The sequence below is a fragment of the Anopheles funestus genome, chromosome 3RL, assembly GCF_943734845.2.
Source record: "Anopheles funestus chromosome 3RL, idAnoFuneDA-416_04, whole genome shotgun sequence".
In the NCBI taxonomy this organism is placed as follows: Eukaryota; Metazoa; Arthropoda; class Insecta; order Diptera; family Culicidae; genus Anopheles; species Anopheles funestus.
Window position 1 is genome coordinate 6581643 of NC_064599.1, and position 18847 is coordinate 6600489.

The 18847-nt window shown below is 38.9% G+C and overlaps 1 protein-coding gene and 1 long non-coding RNA gene across 23 annotated transcripts in view; one reads left to right on the forward strand and one right to left on the reverse strand.

The window, feature by feature from the left end:
- The window catches only part of LOC125772266 (mediator of RNA polymerase II transcription subunit 13), an 85167-nt gene extending 70909 nt beyond the window's left edge, over nucleotides 1-14258 (forward strand). For 15 of the 22 annotated variants that reach the window (XM_049443778.1, XM_049443772.1, XM_049443775.1 and 12 more), the window contains 12 exons: nucleotides 292-510; nucleotides 580-685; nucleotides 924-1913; nucleotides 3059-4120; nucleotides 5105-5205; nucleotides 5322-5439; nucleotides 5963-6087; nucleotides 6175-6357; nucleotides 6455-6557; nucleotides 6631-7398; nucleotides 8043-8236; nucleotides 10343-14258. In XM_049443778.1, the coding sequence (XP_049299735.1) occupies nucleotides 292-510; nucleotides 580-685; nucleotides 924-1913; nucleotides 3059-4120; nucleotides 5105-5205; nucleotides 5322-5439; nucleotides 5963-6087; nucleotides 6175-6357; nucleotides 6455-6557; nucleotides 6631-7398; nucleotides 8043-8236; nucleotides 10343-10450 (4077 nt within the window). In that variant the 3' untranslated portion in view covers nucleotides 10451-14258. Of the gene's footprint in view, nucleotides 1-291; nucleotides 511-579; nucleotides 686-923; nucleotides 1914-3058; nucleotides 4121-5104; nucleotides 5210-5321; nucleotides 5440-5962; nucleotides 6088-6174; nucleotides 6358-6454; nucleotides 6558-6630; nucleotides 7399-8042; nucleotides 8237-8472; nucleotides 8585-10342 lie in introns of all 22 variants that reach the window. The other 7 variants (XR_007419456.1, XM_049443789.1, XM_049443791.1 and 4 more) reach the window with 7 other exon arrangements.
- LOC125772301 (uncharacterized) overlaps nucleotides 1-18847 on the reverse strand; it is a 43255-nt gene that overhangs the window by 14633 nt on the left and 9775 nt on the right. The window contains exon 5 of the long non-coding RNA XR_007419458.1: nucleotides 15257-15445. This is a non-coding gene — a long non-coding RNA (uncharacterized LOC125772301). The remainder of the gene's footprint in view (nucleotides 1-15256; nucleotides 15446-18847) is intronic.

The window sequence follows — 18847 nt, forward strand, 5'->3', positions numbered from 1 at the left end:
AATGACGCACACACAAACGCACACACTCAAAAGCGGCAGTAGCTTAGCCTGCATTATTGTTGCATTAATGTTATTCGTTGTTGTATAATATAAGTGATAAATGTATGTTACTTTTGTGTACGCTTGTGTGACTGTGTAGCCTAAAACAGTTTGCGTTGATTGGCGCTTGGTGTTTGCAAAATTTCCATTTCCATTCGATGGAAATCCGCTAGCGCCTGTGTAGGAAAACAAACAAAAAAACTGATAAGAAACCTTCTACCATTTCCCTCCTTTACTTCTCTCGACTTACAGGCCTCCACCTTAGCTAGTCAATCACATGCGGTATCAACGTGGCCACCGCACACACAGGATGCAACGTCAACCGTCGACCGTCCGCACACAATTTCGTCCGCTTATGAAAAGGGTCACCAGCGGCCCGCCCTCACGGTGTACACCTTCCAAAGTCCGGAAACGATCGCTGAAACGCAAAAATCACCAGCCAACGTGGCCTGCCGACCACCACTCCCAGTGGTATGTATTTCAACAAATGCTTTCGCACAAGAACCTAGAGAATTATTCTTTTTTTGTTGTACTTTTCAGCGCTGTTCCTCGCTGGAGAGACCACTATCAACAACTTCCGTGAAAAATGCCAACCCTAACGTGCCGCGTCAGTGTCCATCACCAATTCCAGCGCACATTACCAAAGGTAATAATGAAAGATTTGGTGGTATTCGTTTCTTAGGGCACTTAAGATTGCCTTCTATTTCCGAGTATGTGCAAGTTTTGCAGTTTGAGATTGTTGAGTGTTGTTTTCAATCTGTTTAATATACTAATGGTCCATCCTCGTTAGACCTATTGCTAGAAGTGCTTCAGAGAAGAAAAAAAAACAAATCCGTCCCAAAAAGTATCTCCTACTAATAACACACGAAACGGACATTTTACAGAACACCCACAACTCCAGCCCACCTACGTCAATATGACGGAATTGGCTTCGATGGCTGCCTCTAAAACTACTAACAACAGCAACAATGTTAACAACAACAACAACCACCATACAGCAACCAGTAGCAACAATGGTGGCACTAGCAGCAACACACTCAACAATGTTCAGCAAACAGTGACAGCCACTTCAACCCCATCGGTTACGCTGCAGTCCCATTCCCACGTCCTGTACCAGCAACAGCAACCGAATTCGCCCGTCCTATCCTCGGCCTCCTCACTGATATCGCCCGATTCGAATGCGACGAACGCGATCAGCTCACCGGACGTATCGGCGTGCAGTACGCAAACACCCCAAAACACACCGCAGACTGGATCGCCCGGTACGCCAAACTATAGCAGTCTCGGCGGTGCAATCAATCTCGGGTTCCGCAGCACAACACCATCGTCAACGGGCGGTGGTACGACGGCCGTAACACCAAGCGAAAGTAATATTGACACTTCCTCCAACCACACGATCACGATCGATGACAACGAGGAGCATTTTAACACCAGCACCTCCGCGTCCGCAAACATAACATCTGCCACCATCAGCACTTCCGATACTACCACCATCACCACCACTACCACCGCAACTAGCTCTACTAACAAACCATCTCCTCCCCATTGTTCCACCGTCGGCACCGTCGCCTCCGCCGCCGCTAGCACGCCCAGCACCGCGGGCGGCGCTGGCACACCGACGAAAAGCGTACTCGATAAGGACAAAGATATACTCAAACGTACCGGTTCAGTTCTAGAGAAAACGTCCATGTTCGAGCAGCAGATCAACAACAATCAGCTGCACCAGCCGGTACCGCCCCAACAGCAGCTCAGCGTACCGACATCACCTGCCGCCCTGTCGACGCGCCACAACGACCCGAACGCACTGTACGGACGACGGACGAACGAAGAAATCTACAAATCCGCCGGTCAGTTGCTGCTGGATCGCGATGCAGGTAAGCGTGCAGCGTTTCATTCCTCCTAAAACTATTTCTTCCCCATACGACTTTCGGTCTATCTTTGTATAAAAAGAACAACTATCCCACTAACTACTTACAATAGGACAGGTTTGGCAAACATTTCGTTCAATTGCCATTTGAAACTCTTTCTTACGTTGCCTGCCACTTTCGTCGGACGAGAGTTAAGCATCGTTTTTGCCTAAAACAATGCATGTTAAAGAAGACAAGATTTTTAAAAGAAAACAAACACCTTCAAAAGACACATTTACGTTAAATATTAGCTAGCAAAACAAATATCTTAATTGCACCTGGGCATGAAAACAAAATGCTTCATTCATTAAGAAGTAACAAATATGAGTTAGTAAAGAGAATCACACAAAAGAGAAAAAACTGCATGAAACAAAAAAGATTAGCTAAATTATAAGTAGCAATAGCTTTCACAGTGCTCGTGATGTAAAAGTTTTATCATGCTAGCTGCAAACTTTACACATTCTTATCAATATTTAATCACGTTTCGCTGCTTCTACTTCACGCTTCCATCTTTCCTACGCTTCTTTGCATCTCTGTGTTGTTTTCTACTTCATTTATTCTGTATCGTTTCTTGTAATACTTTAATGTTTTGTGTTTGTTTACTTTTCTCGTTTTCTAATCCTCATGTAACGCGTGCGATTTGTTCGTTGTTTGTCATATTATGTTCATACGTTTGTTTGTTTGTTTTTTGGTTTTTATTTTATTTATTTTTATTTTGTAACTTCTCTGTCTCTGTATGTACACACGCTATGTTTATGTGCTCCTGCTCCTGCTCATTTACGTTATAATACACGCGCCCAAAAATGCTCAAAAATGCACCAAAATTTCACCATATAAAAAAATCGCTGTTTTGCAACCCCCAACACCCACCATATATAATGTGCATCGAACACACCTGATTTTGGGGGCACCTTTCACATATGCTGCTGCCCGCTCAAATGCTGCTAATGATTTACGCTGGCAAAATAAAACAAAACAAAAAAAAAACGCGCGTGCAAAAACAAAACAAAATGGCAAATACATGCGCACACCAAATGGTACGGTTTGTTTTTGTTTTTGTGGTACGGTTTGTGTGCAAAAACGAAACGATCCCCAAAACCCTGCACCCTTAGACTGCATCGACAAGCAAACGATCGAAGAACTAAACAATCTGATTGGTGAATTAGATCTCTTTCAACGAGAGCACGAAAGCGCCCTGCTAGCACAGCAGCAACAGCACCATCCACACCATCCACAGCACGCTCGGCATCGGTTTTCGAACGGTGTCACGTCCGATGGGGGACCGACCGATTCCGACACGATCTTAGCGAACGGTGTAAATAACAATCATGGCGGTTTGATGTCCCGCAACGAACCAAGCATCCGTAACGGTAGCCTGCTGGATGCTGAGGACGGTTTGGAACAGCCCGCCAGCACGGGCCGGCTACCGTCGTCGATCTCTTCCAGCAACAGCAATTTGGATGAATATCTGAGCAACCATCAGGCGGGTTCGGTCGACGAGACGAACGGTTCGATGACGAATCTGGCGGCAAAGTACAGTAACCACTGTGTTGTGAGCGATACAAATGATTACCCAAGCGCCGGCCACTACCATCGGACGACGTACGCACCACACGGCCATTCAATGTCGCTCGGACTCGGTGCATCGGCCGGTGGTTCGACACAAGGTTTGGATGGCATTGCGACCGGGTTCGAGAATCCTTCCTTTATGATGGAGAACTACTACAGCCAGAACCGCAGCGAGGTGGTAGTGTTACGGTGCAAAGACACAAGCCGTAACAGCCTGAACAATGCACCGGATGATCTGCTTACCGGCAGTGGATTGATGCAGCTGAACGGTACACCGGTGGACAATGGTGTACACCAGCAGCAGCGATTAAGCTCATTCCGTGTGACCACCTCGCGACCCGCCTCACCCGCTTCGATGACGTCCTTCTTTGGCATAAGTTCCCGTTCGCCGACACCATCCCTTTCGCTGCCGGTTACGGCGAACTCTTCGCCACAACATCATGCCCATCTCGCCGGCAATAGTAATGGCGCGGGCGGTGACGTGAATGACCCATCATCGGTGGGGCCCAATCATACCAGCTCTAGCGTCGCCCCGGCACCACCATACGACGATCGTATCAATCGCAATAAACCCGCCATCACCCCGAGACCTGCATCGTTATCTGGTTTGTTTGTTTGTTTGTTTCACTTCATTTCACCATTCCCGTCAGTTCCGTTTTGGTTATGTTTTCCTTCGTTTTTTGTTTGTTCATGTATTATAATCCATCATAACTTGCATCCTGAACTGGCATTCTATATCAACACACATTTCCTTCATGATCACTTTCGATCGGCATCTCATGCTCATTAACCTAGTTTATCATATCTGGAAGCAACGCACACGACGTACCTACACTGAACGGTACTGCTGTATGTGTGCGTTTTCTAGTGCATATAAACATGTTTGCTCTTTTCTTAATTTGCAAAACAACAATTTTCAAATTCTTTATTTTTATTATCAATTGTAGTACTTGTTTATTTACGTTAAAAGCGCATTTATCACTCGGTTAAGACTGTATAATTTAAAAACCAGCTTTTCCTAATTATGTTTCATAAAAGTTTTGTGTTGTACGTTGTATCTGTTTCGTTGTAACGCGTCACTGGTTTGTCACCATGTTTGCTGTTTTGCGTACAAATTGCATCATAATTCACACCGCTCACAGAACATTTCTTCCCATTCTCGGTGTTGCCTTCCTTATGCAATGCTATGTTGTCTCTTACTGTTGCTAATTTTGATTGATTTTGTAGTGCACACAGTGTCATGCTCATTCATATATATTCCATACTGTCAGACATGTCTATTTGAGTTATAACAAACATAAACTGCATTAGAAAATCGAATGTAATTTCAAGCCAATTCTTCATCCCTTATAGCTGTAGCAACTAAATACTGTTCAACTGTTGCCCCGTTTTGTTCAAACGTTTAACTTTTTATTAATTCATAACCAAATTGCAAGCAAAACGTTAAATGTAAGACACAATTCAATTGATTCGTATTTACTGTTGCAGCTACAATTTCACTGCTTACCGTGTGCTTGTGTTTTTTAACCATTGTATTAACGTTCTTTCCTTTTCTTTCCCGCTCAATTCAAATGATCGCATCATTACAGGACCAACCCGGGTCACCCGACGAGCGTCTGTTAATACCGTGAAACCGCCACCGCCCGTACGGCGCAGCTCAAGCGTAACGCCTAGTCCTAGCGTAGGAACTGTAGGTACAGTACAGATCGGGCATTCGAACCAGAAGCGACTCACCGTTTTCCGTTTTCTTGTTTTTTTTTTTCTTTTTCCGTTTTGTCGTGTATTTTTTTATATTTTTTTCCACAGAACTCCACAACCACCACCACAAATCTTGCCCAGCAAAGCCTAGCTTACACCTCATCAGAAAGTTTACCACCACCACCTGCTTATCTGTTAGATTCGGCCGCCGGAAGTTCACCTAGTAGTGCGTTTCATCTAATCTTTGTTTTATTTTACTCATTGCTGTAACTGTAACAGAGCTTTGCATGTCGGAGTTCAGTGTCCTTCCATCACCGTTTTCACCAGCTTCAACATTCTTCTTTTAAAAATTTCCTTCTGAAAGACTATTTGCTAGTAACTTCATTAATTGTAATTGGAAGTAACGTACGTAGTACGGGTTTCCGTTGTCATTGAGTTCTGATTGAAGAAAAGCTCTGTTCAGTTATATTGCGTAGCACAGACCCCTTCTAGCGCCATTTGTAGGTAGAATATGATTTACATGCCTTCTTACTTTGCGCTGCATCATCAGTCGATCGCAGTATAGTTTCACTACCATTGCATGACTCTTCGATGCACCGGTGTAAACCGAAACTTAATGTCTCGATTTCTTAATCCCCCTTTCGAGATTAGTCAATCTTAACTTTGCAAATGCGCGCGCAAACAAGTTTGGATAAAGAAAAACTCCAAAGGAAAACTTTTTTTTGTTTCTTTTCTTACCGGTCGTACAGTTTCAGGAAATGTTGCGGGCACGGTAAAGGCTCTGAATGAAATAAGGCACACACCGGCCAGTCCGGGCGTGCTGCGAAGGGCTCAGCAGCAAAGCAATCCGCCCTCGAATCAAGGATCACCTACGGTAATTTGAAACGCTTTTTTTTAATTTGGTTGTTTCGTGTTATCAGAATTAAGTCATCATTTTTGTTCAACTGTTCATTTTTACCAGCAATACACCAATCTGTACGGTACATTACCTTCCACCAAGCATGGTCACGATCATAGCAATATCACAGCATCATCATCATCATCGAATGCTGCGGCGCTTGCGCAGCAATCACACTATCCTTCATCTCAACTCCATCACCCCAGTACACCAAATTCATTCCACGCAACTGATAGTAACAAACCGGTACTCATGACTTTATTTAATTGGTTTTTCTCTCTACTGCACTGCACGAGATACTAATCTTACTTATATCGTTTGTATCAATTTGTTTGTTCGCTAGCTATCGAATCGATCTCCGAAAACGAATCTCCACCAACAAGGAGGAATATACGCACAACCGAAACAACTCTCGACGATGTCCAGCTTCCGTACCTCAAGTCCTGGTAAGCGATGAGCGCTGATTGTGGCTAATATATAATTCTTTCCTTTACTAATCTATTTCTATTACCGTTCTAGGTCCCCAGAAGCCAAACAGTAGCTTCCTTGCACAATTAAATGCCAAGATAGCACCGAACAAAACGTCACAATCACCATCACCTGTGCCCTATCAACACCAGCAACAGCAGGCAAATAACTATGGTTATACGACCGCACCGTCCGGTGGTAATGAGTTGATCTATCAACGATCCACCCCGGTTGATCCACGAGCGTACAACAATAATCAACAACACCTGCAACAACAACAGCAGCAACAGCAGCAGCAGCAGCAGTTACAACAGCAATACTACCAATCACAGCAACCTCCGCCACATCCACCACGAGAGGGTAAACATTCAATCTATTCCGCCTCTAATCAAACCACTTCACAGCAACACTACCAGCAACAGCAGCAGTACTATCAAAATCAGTATCCATCACAACAGCAGCAGCAGCAGCAGCAGCAGCATCAGCTGCAATATCAGCAACAACAATCCTCGCCATACTATTATCAACAGCAACAGCAGCAACAGGCGCAGAAACAGCAACAGTATGGGCACGTGCTGCCACCTGCTGGTGCTGGCAGTTGTAGTAATAACAGTGCTGGCGCTGGAAGTTCCAGCAGCTACCCAACGCAAAACATTTACGTGTCGACGAATCCATTCGTCAGTTCCGTCCAAACGTCGGCTGGTGGTGGTGTGCCTCCAGTCGGTAGTTATTCACCTTCGTCCTTTGGTAAAGGCACTCGGCATCACGACGATGTGGCGAGTGGGGGCGGTAGTGGCAGTAGTACCCCAAACCGGACAAGTAATTTCCACCTTCACCTTTCTCTTTGCATCGTTCTTTTGCTCTGTTGCGATTTTGTATCATTCTTTTCATTTGTTTGACTTTTTGTATTTGCTTTCATTCTGTTTTAATGTGCGCCGAACACTTACGCTTTATTTGTACCACCGTAACGTTCTACGTCCATTTTGTCTCTTCTTTTGCATTTGTCTTGTGTTTTTGTTGTATAACAATTTTATCAATTGTAAGAATTGTTGCTACCTGCAGTTGATTTTATTTCGATTTTATTTGTTTCGGTGTGTCCATTTATAATTTTGTGTGTTTTTGTAGATAATTGCTCATCGAATGACTTTGTCGATCACATAAAACACATGGAATATCGGTCTATTCGGACTAGTTGTTGCAGCTCGCAATGCATAAAGTAGTATGAAAACTACATGGAATGTACCCGAAAGTGCACGTGCGCATATTGTCATTTGCTCAATGGCCGTCAACGAACGCGAATGTACCGATTGCTCATTTGCTGTAGAATGTGCTAAACTGTTGACCTTGTATTTACGCTTTTCTTGCAAACATTTTGTACTTTAGCCGCATGAACCGCATCTTGGACGTTTTATCAAGCAATTGCTTTACTAATTGAAACCTCATCGAAACCGTTCCCGTTTTAGATCATCACAGCCGTAATAGTTCAGCAAACAATAATGGTGCCGCTGGCGGTGGTTCTGCATCATCCGGTGGAACGCACAACGTGCTGGCGAAAACTAGTGCCGGATTTCTAGAAAACCTAAACGCCCGTCTCGCAGAACAGCGACTGTCGGGCAAAGCATTTGCCGTACGAAATCTCATCAACAGTAAAGCTCTGGTAAGCATATTGGTATTGTATTTTGTGATAAAGTAAATAAGATATGTGAAGAATATATACATCAAAATGCATCATATATTTCGTATTGCGCCACCACAGAACACGTGTGTTTTGTGGGTGTTGCCACGGAATATCTGAACAGGGTTTCCGCTCCCTTTCTTATCTATGTTTTCTTTTCTTTTCTTATGTTTTACTTTATTTCAAACCAAACACAAAACCATTACAAAACGCTATAGCACGACAACGGCGAACGCTACTATAGCCAACAGTTTCACTTTTAAGAACATTCTTACATTAAAGGAAACAGATAGGGGTGTTGTGGTACGCTCGAGACGATGTGTCCGCGAGGTGAGGAAGTGTGACTGTGCCAATTTTGGTTCTAGTATTGTTTTTTTTCTCTCTCCCCTTCTAAATAAACGTTGCGCTCTTTAACGATGTGTTCGAACACAGTTTGTCACAAACATATTTACTTTGTTTCTTTTTTCTACATTTTGTTTCGTCTAACAAAATAATGTTTTTTTTTTTATTGTTACCGTTGATAATGGCACACTTTTGTTCTTGTTTTATTCATCTTTTTAATATTACCCATTACGCCATTTACCAACAGTATTTCTTGTCGCACGTAATGTGTTATTGATGTGTTGGCAGGATGCTGTTTTTTTGCTTTCTCTAGTTTCCGTCTGTTTGATCGAGACGGGATTTATTTGTTCTATTTCCGTTTTCGTTCTTACTCAAACTAATCGACATGTTTGATTTCTCATTGTATAATTTTCTCGCGTGGTTTTTTCCTTTGGTTTTTTTGTGTCATCGTTAAAAATTAACTACCGATTGTGTAGCTCACAATCAACATTAAACCATAATTTCTCATGTCAACTCAATTTTTCTGCTGTTAATTGATTTTAAATAACAATTAAAACTTCACTAACAAAACCATCACCATCCTTCGTTTACATTTGTTTGATTTTTCCTTTTTGTAAAGATTATTATTCTACCAGTTGTCTAAGAACATAGAATACGCATAAAACTACAATGAATGTAATTGTCATGTTTAGTATGTGCACACTCTGTATCGATGGTAGTCGTATAGAAATGAAATACAAAAAAAAGACCGAATGTTGTATGTAAACACAAACAAAAGCAAGCTTGTTCTACGTACGTACAGTTTTTTTTACACCAACACTTAAAGGTTACAAATTTACTTACCTTTTTCTATACCTTGTCAAGCTTTGTTGTATCCTTATTAATTTCCACTTCACTTTTAAATAAATGCGATTGCTTTTACAACTGTTTAGATATGGATGCAGAATCTACCACAAACCACACACCGTTCTATATAAGAATTATAGGCACCTCGTAATGTATTTATATTATAATCGAATCGAAATGGAATACTTTAAATGCTACCGTTTTTGGCGTATTAAAAGAGCACAATTGTTTGTCTTTGTGATAGGAATTATTCTCAATTCCGTTCCGCTTTTAATAATTTATTTTGAAATGAAACACCTCTTCCAATATTTCTCGTCAGCCAATGCTAAAGAATTCAATCGTTATGAAATATAATTTATCTTCTGGCGCATGCTAATCGCCTTCCGCAGTTTTTCTCTTTTTGTTATGCAAATCTTTTTATCAACTCAAAACATTTCTTATTCGTGTAATAATCGCTAAAGAAAAGTATAATGCGTTAAAAGTAATTATTTAAAAAAATATCAGCAAATTAAAATGTGCTGCTCTACGCTAGAAACGCTTCAATGGTAGACTTTCGAGTAGTTCCATTAGTGACTTCGATGTACCTCGATACTTTTTACACCTTTTTGGCTCGCTTTTAGCAATCAGCCCGTACTTCCGCCGGCATATGATCCACCGTTGCGTATTTGCAGGCGAATGCATTTGTTATCTCCTTTACTGTTACCGTTTACACCACATTTGTTTTATGCCACCAACTCTCAATTCCTTCATATATTTGGCTAATGCTTCCACTTGCTGCGCGTTCAAATTGTGCTTTAACCGAACCATTTTGCCACATTTCGAACCAGTACATCGTTAAACTAATCTTGTTTGTTTTGTTTCTTCTTTCCGGTTCCTTTTTTGCCACTTTCTTTTTTGCAGCCGGATCCCCGCGTCTGTCACGAATCGCTCATGGATCAGATCAAGCGTGGCGCAACGCTAAAACGCAATCGTACGATAAATGATCGTAGCGCACCGAAAATCCATTAGATTTGCTGCCATGCACGCACGCGCACACACACACACACACACCGACGCTTTCTGTCCGCCTGTCACGGAGGGGGACACTACGCTCCGCTTTAGCCAACACCAGTAACACCCACCTAAAGGATAAATGTATACAGAGAAGAAGCGCTCTTGATCTTGATGCAGCAGGCGCTCACTCGCTGGTAACGTAATTGGCGCCATCGAGAACGCAGCGAGATCCATGGAAATGTAAAGTTAACCGTGTATAAAGAAGCTACTGAAAAATGAAATGAAACCCAATAGGCTGAAGAAGATGCATATCGTTTAAGGCGAGATTGATTCGTCACATAATATCTGTCCCCGTTCGGAAGGGACATGTACCTTTAAAAGAAGATTAAGGTATTTATACTTGAGTTACTATTTGAGTTTCGTGCGGAATGTCTTTACGAATGGAACTGAATAGTGAAAAACAATTTTTGTAGGGCAACATTGTATGCACATGGAAGAATGCATACATAACAACTGGTCCCTTTCGCCTCAATTTATTATTGTGAGATAGTTTGCGAGAACGACCCATTTTGTTTTGATTTGGATTACAGGAATTAATTCTTGTCGGGTTTTCACCAGTTTCCAAAATATATTCAGCTATTTAAACCTCTTTTTTGTAAAAAAAAAAACAGAAACAGTTAATTCGGAAAGGAAAAGTTTCAATTAATGAACTCGAATACCAGTGTATTAAATGTAAGCGAATGGGTAGCGCAATAAAAAACGAAATTGCGAAAACCTTCAACTGCAACCAGTCCACAAACCAAACAATTGAAAGCATCAGAGAAAAGCATCGCGCTGTGAGAACATAGGAAATGTGAAGAAGGCAATGGAAATAAGGAAAATCCATCAAACTTACACACACACATATACATACATATAATATCAATTACAAACTTTATCATCGTCGTAAGACTCTTCGATATGTTTGATATATCAGTGCGAAAAGGAAAATCCAATGGAAGGCAACAATACGCCGAAAGACTTACTACCTTTAATGCTAGTTACTTCTTGTTGAATTGTAAAATTCCAAGCCTTATAACTAACATACCAATACCCGATATATACATATACTATGTACGTTCTCAGCAAAGTTTTGAATTTGATGGAAAATATTCCCTTTAAAGGGTGACAATAGTATGGCAGAAGAAAATATCAAAATTAGCAAACCCAAATGTAGCTCACATTAGTTGCAATGTTTTTGGGACAAATAAAGTAGCAGCAGTATCTAACGGACAGGGTTTTTTAAAAGAGGAAGATAAAAAAAGGTAACCAATTCGTCCAAAACACAGCCAATTATCAGGAGTTATGTGTTAGTAAGGTCTCTATTCAGACTTTATTGAAGACTTGGTTACACATAACCAGCTTCGACCTAGCAGCAGCAGCAACAGCAACAGTTAAAGTGACAGAAGAAAAACATTTCTCTTTATCTCACAGTATCATTGCTTATTTTAGTACGGTTTTAATCCCCTTCAATCATAAATGTTGCATCAATCGTTTAAAACGTAGTCAAACATCATGTAAATGGAGAATGCTCAATGTAACACTGCATACAAAGCAACTTATCCCCAAAAACAGAAAACACTCTGTCACACGACACCAAACGGTAAAGACTGACACAGGTCGGAACTACACGAAATATCTCTTTTATGGATGTGTCTTGTTAGGGTGGAGACATACTCTGCACGCGAAGAATGCACGACAGCCGCAACGGCAATGGTGCGTTTTAGAGTTTACATTAAGGAGATGTTTTCTCTCGTGCGCTCTGTCCAGTTCAACTAATAATCACCCATACAAACTACACTAAAAACTAAACCTTTTTTGGGTGTAGCAAAAAGGAAGAGGGGAATCGCGCCTCCTAGCATACAAATACCGTTTACATAATGTTCAGTTAAGTGTTCGTGTTCCTACTGGTCCGTGTGGAATGCTGTGAAATTTTCAATGGGCCAACGTAGAATCGATAGAGGCAGATCGAAGGTTAAAAGCACAATCGACTTCTTTTAGTAGAGACCAGTCTTCCACCAAAGATCAGTGACAATGGAAGTAGCCGCAAGTGAGCAACACACAGCCTTTAAACAGGCAAACGCTGGTTTGTGGGTGTTGTGTGCGTAGAAAAAGGGAAGGAATATGTGAAGCGGGAAGCGTGTACCGTAAACCAAAACCTTAGAACAGAGGCTATCTTTATTAGGGAACCCTTTTTTTACTTGATTGCTATTTGTTTCATATTTATTTTCATCGTTATTTTCAATTATTCCTTTATTCCTTTTTGTTCATTTAGAACTGTTATTACTACATTTCTTTTTATGTTTTTCTTTTCTCTATTTGGTTTAATTTATTACATTGGAAATTAAGCTATCTATTTAACAAACGCAAAAGGTCTTTTACTGATTTGTTATACATTTTATTTTTTTTACTTGAGCCTACCATATTTATTTGCATTTTGTTTTTTTTTTACATTTTCTTATGATTGTTTGAAATCATGTTATGTATAAGTTTTTTTTCCCTCTTTTCTTGTTTGTTTGTTAACCATTTGATGTAAATAATGAATGTGTGTATATTGGTCGATTATCAGATATGTTTCATCCTTTTGGCTATAGTTTATACCTGTTGCACTGTTTGGTGTGTATGGGGGAAACAGTGAACGGGGGTTTTGTTTTTAATTCTGTTAAATCAAAATCGCGTTCAATAATTGGTATAAAACAAGCGTAAAACAAAATATACAAATTTATGCATTATATCTCAAGATGATGGATCGTACGCAGTAGCATTTCGGATAGCAAAACAAAAGAAAAATATATATAAAATGGAAAGAAGAAGGGCGCATTAAGTGTGTATGGAATCGTTTCAACACCCATGTCTAAAGGCAATGAAAAGTGACACAAAGTGATGCGGTCTCGACGTGAAACACAATAACTAGCTCCTAGCTAATGAAGGCGAAATGAATAACTAAGAGAACATAATTAAAAGTAAACCAACCATTATTAACTTATGTGACAAGCTAAAACCTAAACTAACCAAAACAAAACGTCTAAAACGAAGGGCGACGGAAAATTTAAAACGGAAGAGAGAAACTGTATGTGGGTGAAAAAAAATCACTAAACAAAAACATTAACGTCGAACTAAACGAGGAAATGAGTGGTGTGTGGATATGTCTACAATAAAATCCCAACCTACCTTCCCAACACTTATTCGGGTGGGGTGGCAAAAGTTTGCTAAAAACAACAGAGCAACAGCAACAAACTGCATATATACATATTATTTTTATACACGGAAGTTAGCAAACCAACACAAGTGATCTGAACTAGAGCCGAGAGGCGCCCGCCCGGAAAGGGCGCAGCGATCAGCGTAGCAGCATAGAGACAGAGGGCACGTATTGCCACAACAGCGTGTCGATAAAGGCCAACACGCAACATTAGTTCTAGTTATACATTATATACACACAACAATATACATATTATGTATACATAGGCACCGTCAAACAAAGCGAAAAATTCGAAACGCACGTCACTCTGTACATGGTCGTCGAGCTAACGTAGATGTTACTATACTTGTAATAGAAAACGCAACAGGCACACGCTGCTTACCGAAGCAAAGGCAAAGGAAATGGGAAATGGATGCGCGAAAACGATCAATATTGCTGCATATTATTAACACCTACACCCTGCACCTGAAGGTGTAGGTGAGCGTGCGAATCTCAGCCGAAGAAAAGGGCAGACCGTGAACGTGCACAGGCATATGGTATGGTAATTAAAACAACTATTAAGGAAATATGTTCATCCATTTGAATTCGATCGTCGAAAACAAAAAATTAAGTAATATTAAAAACAAAAAAACAACTACTGTATCATTGTACACTGGAAATAAAGAGGAAGAAAATCATTATATCAACGAAAAAAATTAATTTTTGTTTGAATAATTTGCTTAAATAATGAAAGAAACTTTTTAATTTTTACCCTTTTTTATTTCGCGTTATTATTTAAAAAAAATACAAAACAATTGATTATATTTGCAAAATTTACGATACATAAACATTCCGGGGACAAATCTTTAAATTAATAACGGAACATGATCTGAAAATTGCATACCCTTAGGCGCAAAAAGCGTTACTTATCGTTACAAGCTAACGCGTTTTGCGCCTAAAGGTATGCAATATGCCGAACTTGCGCAATAAGACCGTTGTTCTCATGGGGGAGGATCATTGTGCAGGTAACTCTTTTTGCGCCCTAAGGGTATGCAAATCGATGTATCGGTTTTTACCAGTCGGTGTTACCTCCTCAAAAGGATGCTCTCTTGGTGTTGAAAAATCATTTTTGATTTTCGTCGGTCGTTCGCGACAAACGCGGTTCGACTCGGTGAATCGTTCGGTTGTTGTTATCTCTTATTGGGATGCTCTCTTGTTGTTTCGGATGATGTAATTAGCCACTTTATCAGGATTTTCTCCAAAATCTTGGTAAATTTCTCATTTCACTCAAATAATGCTTTAAATTAATAAAAGAATAAAAAATCAGAAAAAAATTGAAAAAAAATTTTCAACCCGAAAATTTCATAAGGCATACCCCTTACGATTTTTTTGAGAAATTTTGCAAAAAAATTTAAATTAATTTCTTTTAATGCCAATTGGTTGAAATAAGTTTCTTTTAACTCAAATAATGCTTTAAAGTGAAAAAATAAAAAAAATTTGAAAAAATAAGAAATCATAAAAAATTAAATATTTCATAAGGCTCATTTTTGCGCCAAGTTTTGGCTATAATTCGGTCGGTATCCAACGGATCGCCAATCTTTAACATGTGGTCGATAGATGGCATCAATGGCTACATTTTCTTCATGGACGGCTATACCCTCAGATGTCTGTGTCGGAAGTTATTCAAGGAACCAAGTTCCTTACCCTGTTTGAGAAATGTAAAATTTTCCTCATTTTTGCGCCAAGTTTTGGCTATAACTCGGTCGGTATCCAACGGATCGCCAATCTTTAACCTGTGGTCGATAGATGACATCAATGGCTACATTTTCTTCTTGGACGGCCATACCCTCAGATGTCTGTGCCAGAAGTTAATCGAAGAACCAAGTTCCTTACCCTGTTTGCAAAAATGTAAAAATTTCTTCATTTTTCAGCAATTTAGCAAAATTTTTAAATGTGATATATTTTAATGCGAATTTGTTGCAATAAGTTTCTTTTCACTCAAATAATGCTTTACATTAAAAAAAGAATAAAAAATCAGAAAAAATTTGAAAAAAAATTTTCAACCCGAAAATTTCATAAGGCTTACCCCTTACGATTTTTTTGAGAAATTTTGCAAAAAAATTTAAATTGATTTCTTTTAATGCCAATTGGTTGAAAAAAGTTTCTTTTCACTCAAATAATGCTTTAAAGTGAAAAAGGAATAAAAAATTAAAAGAAATCAGAAATTATAAAAATTTAAATATTTCATAAGGCTCATTTTTGCGCCAAGTTTTGGCTATAACTCGGTCGGTATCCAACGGATCGCCAATCTTTAACTTGTGGTCGATAGATGGCACCAATGGCTACATTTTCTTCATGGACGGCCATGCCCTCAGATACCTGTGCCAGAAATTATTCGAGGAACAAAGTTCCATACCCTATTTGAGAAAATGTAAAATTTTCCTCATTTTTGCCCCAAGTTTTGCCTATAACTCGGTCGGTATCCAACGGATCGCCAATCTTTAACCTGTGGTCGATAGATGGCATCAATGGCTACATTTTCTTCTTGGACGGCCATACCATCAGATGTCTGTGCCAGAAGTTAATCGAAGAACCAAGTTCCTTACCCTGTTTGAGAAAATGTAAAAATTTCTTCATTTTTCAGGAATTTAGCAAAAATTTTTAATGTGATATATTTTAATGCGAATTTGTTGCAATAAGTTTCTTTTCACTCAAATAATGCTTTAAATTAAAAAAAGAATAAAAAATCAGAAAAAATTTGAAAAACAATTTTCAACCCGAAAATTTCATAAGGCTTACCCCTTACGATTTTTTTGAGAAATTTTGCAAAAAAATTTAAATTGATTTCTTTTAATGCCAATTGGTTGAAAAAAGTTTCTTTTCACTCAAATAATGCTTTAAAGTGAAAAAAGAATAAAAAATTAAAAGAAATAAGAAATTATAAAAATTTAAATATTTCATAAGGCTCATTTTTGCGCCAAGTTTTGGCTATAACTCGGTCGGTATCCCACGGCTCGCCAATCTTTAACCTGTGGTCGATAGATGGCACCAATGGCTACATTTTCTTCATGGACGGCCATGCCCTCAGATGTCTGTGCCAGAAGTTATTCAAGGAACCAAGTTCCTTACCCTGTTTGAGAAAATGTAAAATTTTCCTCATTTTCACACCAAATTTTGCCTATAACTCGGTTGGTATCCAACGGATCGCCAATCTTTAACCTGTGGTCGATAGATGGCATCAATGGCTACATTTTCTTCATGGACGGCCATACCCGCAGATGTCTGTGTCGGAAGTTATTCGAGAAACCAAGTTCCTTACCCTGTTTGAGAAAATGTAAAAATTTCTTCATTTTTCAGCAATTTAGCAAAATTTTTAAATGTGATATATTTTAATGGGAATTTGTTGCAATAAGTTTCTTTTCACTCAAATAATGCTTTAAATTAAAAAAAGAATAAAAAATCAGAAAAAATTTGAAAAAAAATTTTCAACCCGAAAATTTCATAAGGCTTACCCCTTACGATTTTTTTGAGAAATTTTGCAAAAAAATTTAAATTGATTTCTTTTAATGCCAATTGGTTGAAAAAAGTTTCTTTTCACTCAAATAATGCTTTAAAGTGAAAAAAGAATAAAAAATTAAAAGAAATAAGAAATTATAAAAATTTAAATATTTCATAAGGCTCATTTTTGCGCCAAGTTTTGGCTATAACTCGGTCGGTATCCAACGGATCGCCAATCTTTAACCTGTGGTCGATAGATGGCACCAATGGCTACATTTTCTTCATGGACGGCCATGCCCTCAGATGTCTGTGCCAGAAGTTATTCAAGGAACCAAGTTCCTTACCCTGTTTGAGAAAATGTAAAATTTTCCTCATTTTCACACCAAATTTTGCCTATAACTCGGTCGGTATCCAACGGATCGCCAATCTTTAACCTGTGGTCGATAGATGGCATCAATGGCTACATTTTCTTCATGGACGGCCATACCCGCAGATGTCTGTGTCGGAAGTTATTCGAGAAACCAAGTTCCTTACCCTGTTTGAGAAAATGTAAAAATTTCTTCATTTTTCAGCAATTTAGCAAAATTTTTAAATGTGATATATTTTAATGGGAATTTGTTGCAATAAGTTTCTTTTCACTCAAATAATGCTTTAAATTAAAAAAAGAATAAAAAATCAGAAAAAATTTGAAAAAAAATTTTCAACCCGAAAATTTCATAAGGCTTACCCCTTACGATTTTTTTGAGAAATTTTGCAAAAAAATTTAAATTGATTTCTTTTAATGCCAATTGGTTGAAAAAAGTTTCTTTTCACTCAAATAATGCTTTAAAGTGAAAAAAGAATAAAAAATTAAAAAAAATAAGAAATTATAAAAATTTAAATATTTCATAAGGCTCATTTTTGCGCCAAGTTTTGGCTAAAACTCGGTCGGTATCCCGCGGCTCGCCAATCTTTAACCTGTGGTCGATAGATGGCACCAATGGCTACATTTTCTTCATGGACGGCCATGCCCTCAGATGTCTGTGCCAGAAGTTATTCAAGGAACCAAGTTCCTTACCCTGTTTGAGAAAATGTAAAATTTTCCTCATTTTTGCCCCAAGTTTTGCCTATAACTCGGTCGGTATCCAACGGATCGCCAATCTTTAACCTGTGGTCGATAGATGGCATCAATGGCTACATTTTCTTCATGGACGGCCATACCCGCAGATGTCTGTGTCGGAAGTTATTCGAGAAACCAAGTTCCTTACCCTGTTTGAGAAAATGTAAAAATTTCTTCATTTTTCAGCAATTTAGCAAAATTTTTTAATGTGATATATTTTAATGCGAATTTGTTGCAATAAGTTTCTTTTCACTCAAATAATGCTTTAAATTAAAAAAAGAATAAAAAATCAGAAAAAATTTGAAAAACAATTTTCAACCCGAAAATTTCATAAGGCTTACCCCTTACGATTTTTTTGAGAAATTTTGCAAAAAAATTTAAATTGATTTCTTTTAATGCCAATTGGTTGAAAAAAGTTTCTTTTCACTCAAATAATGCTTTAAAGTGAAAAAAGAATAAAAAATTAAAAGAAATAAGAAATTATAAAAATTTAAATATTTCATAAGGCTCATTTTTGCGCCAAGTTTTGGCTATAACTCGGTCGGTATCCAACGGATCGCCAATCTTTAACCTGTGGTCGATAGATGGCACCAATGGC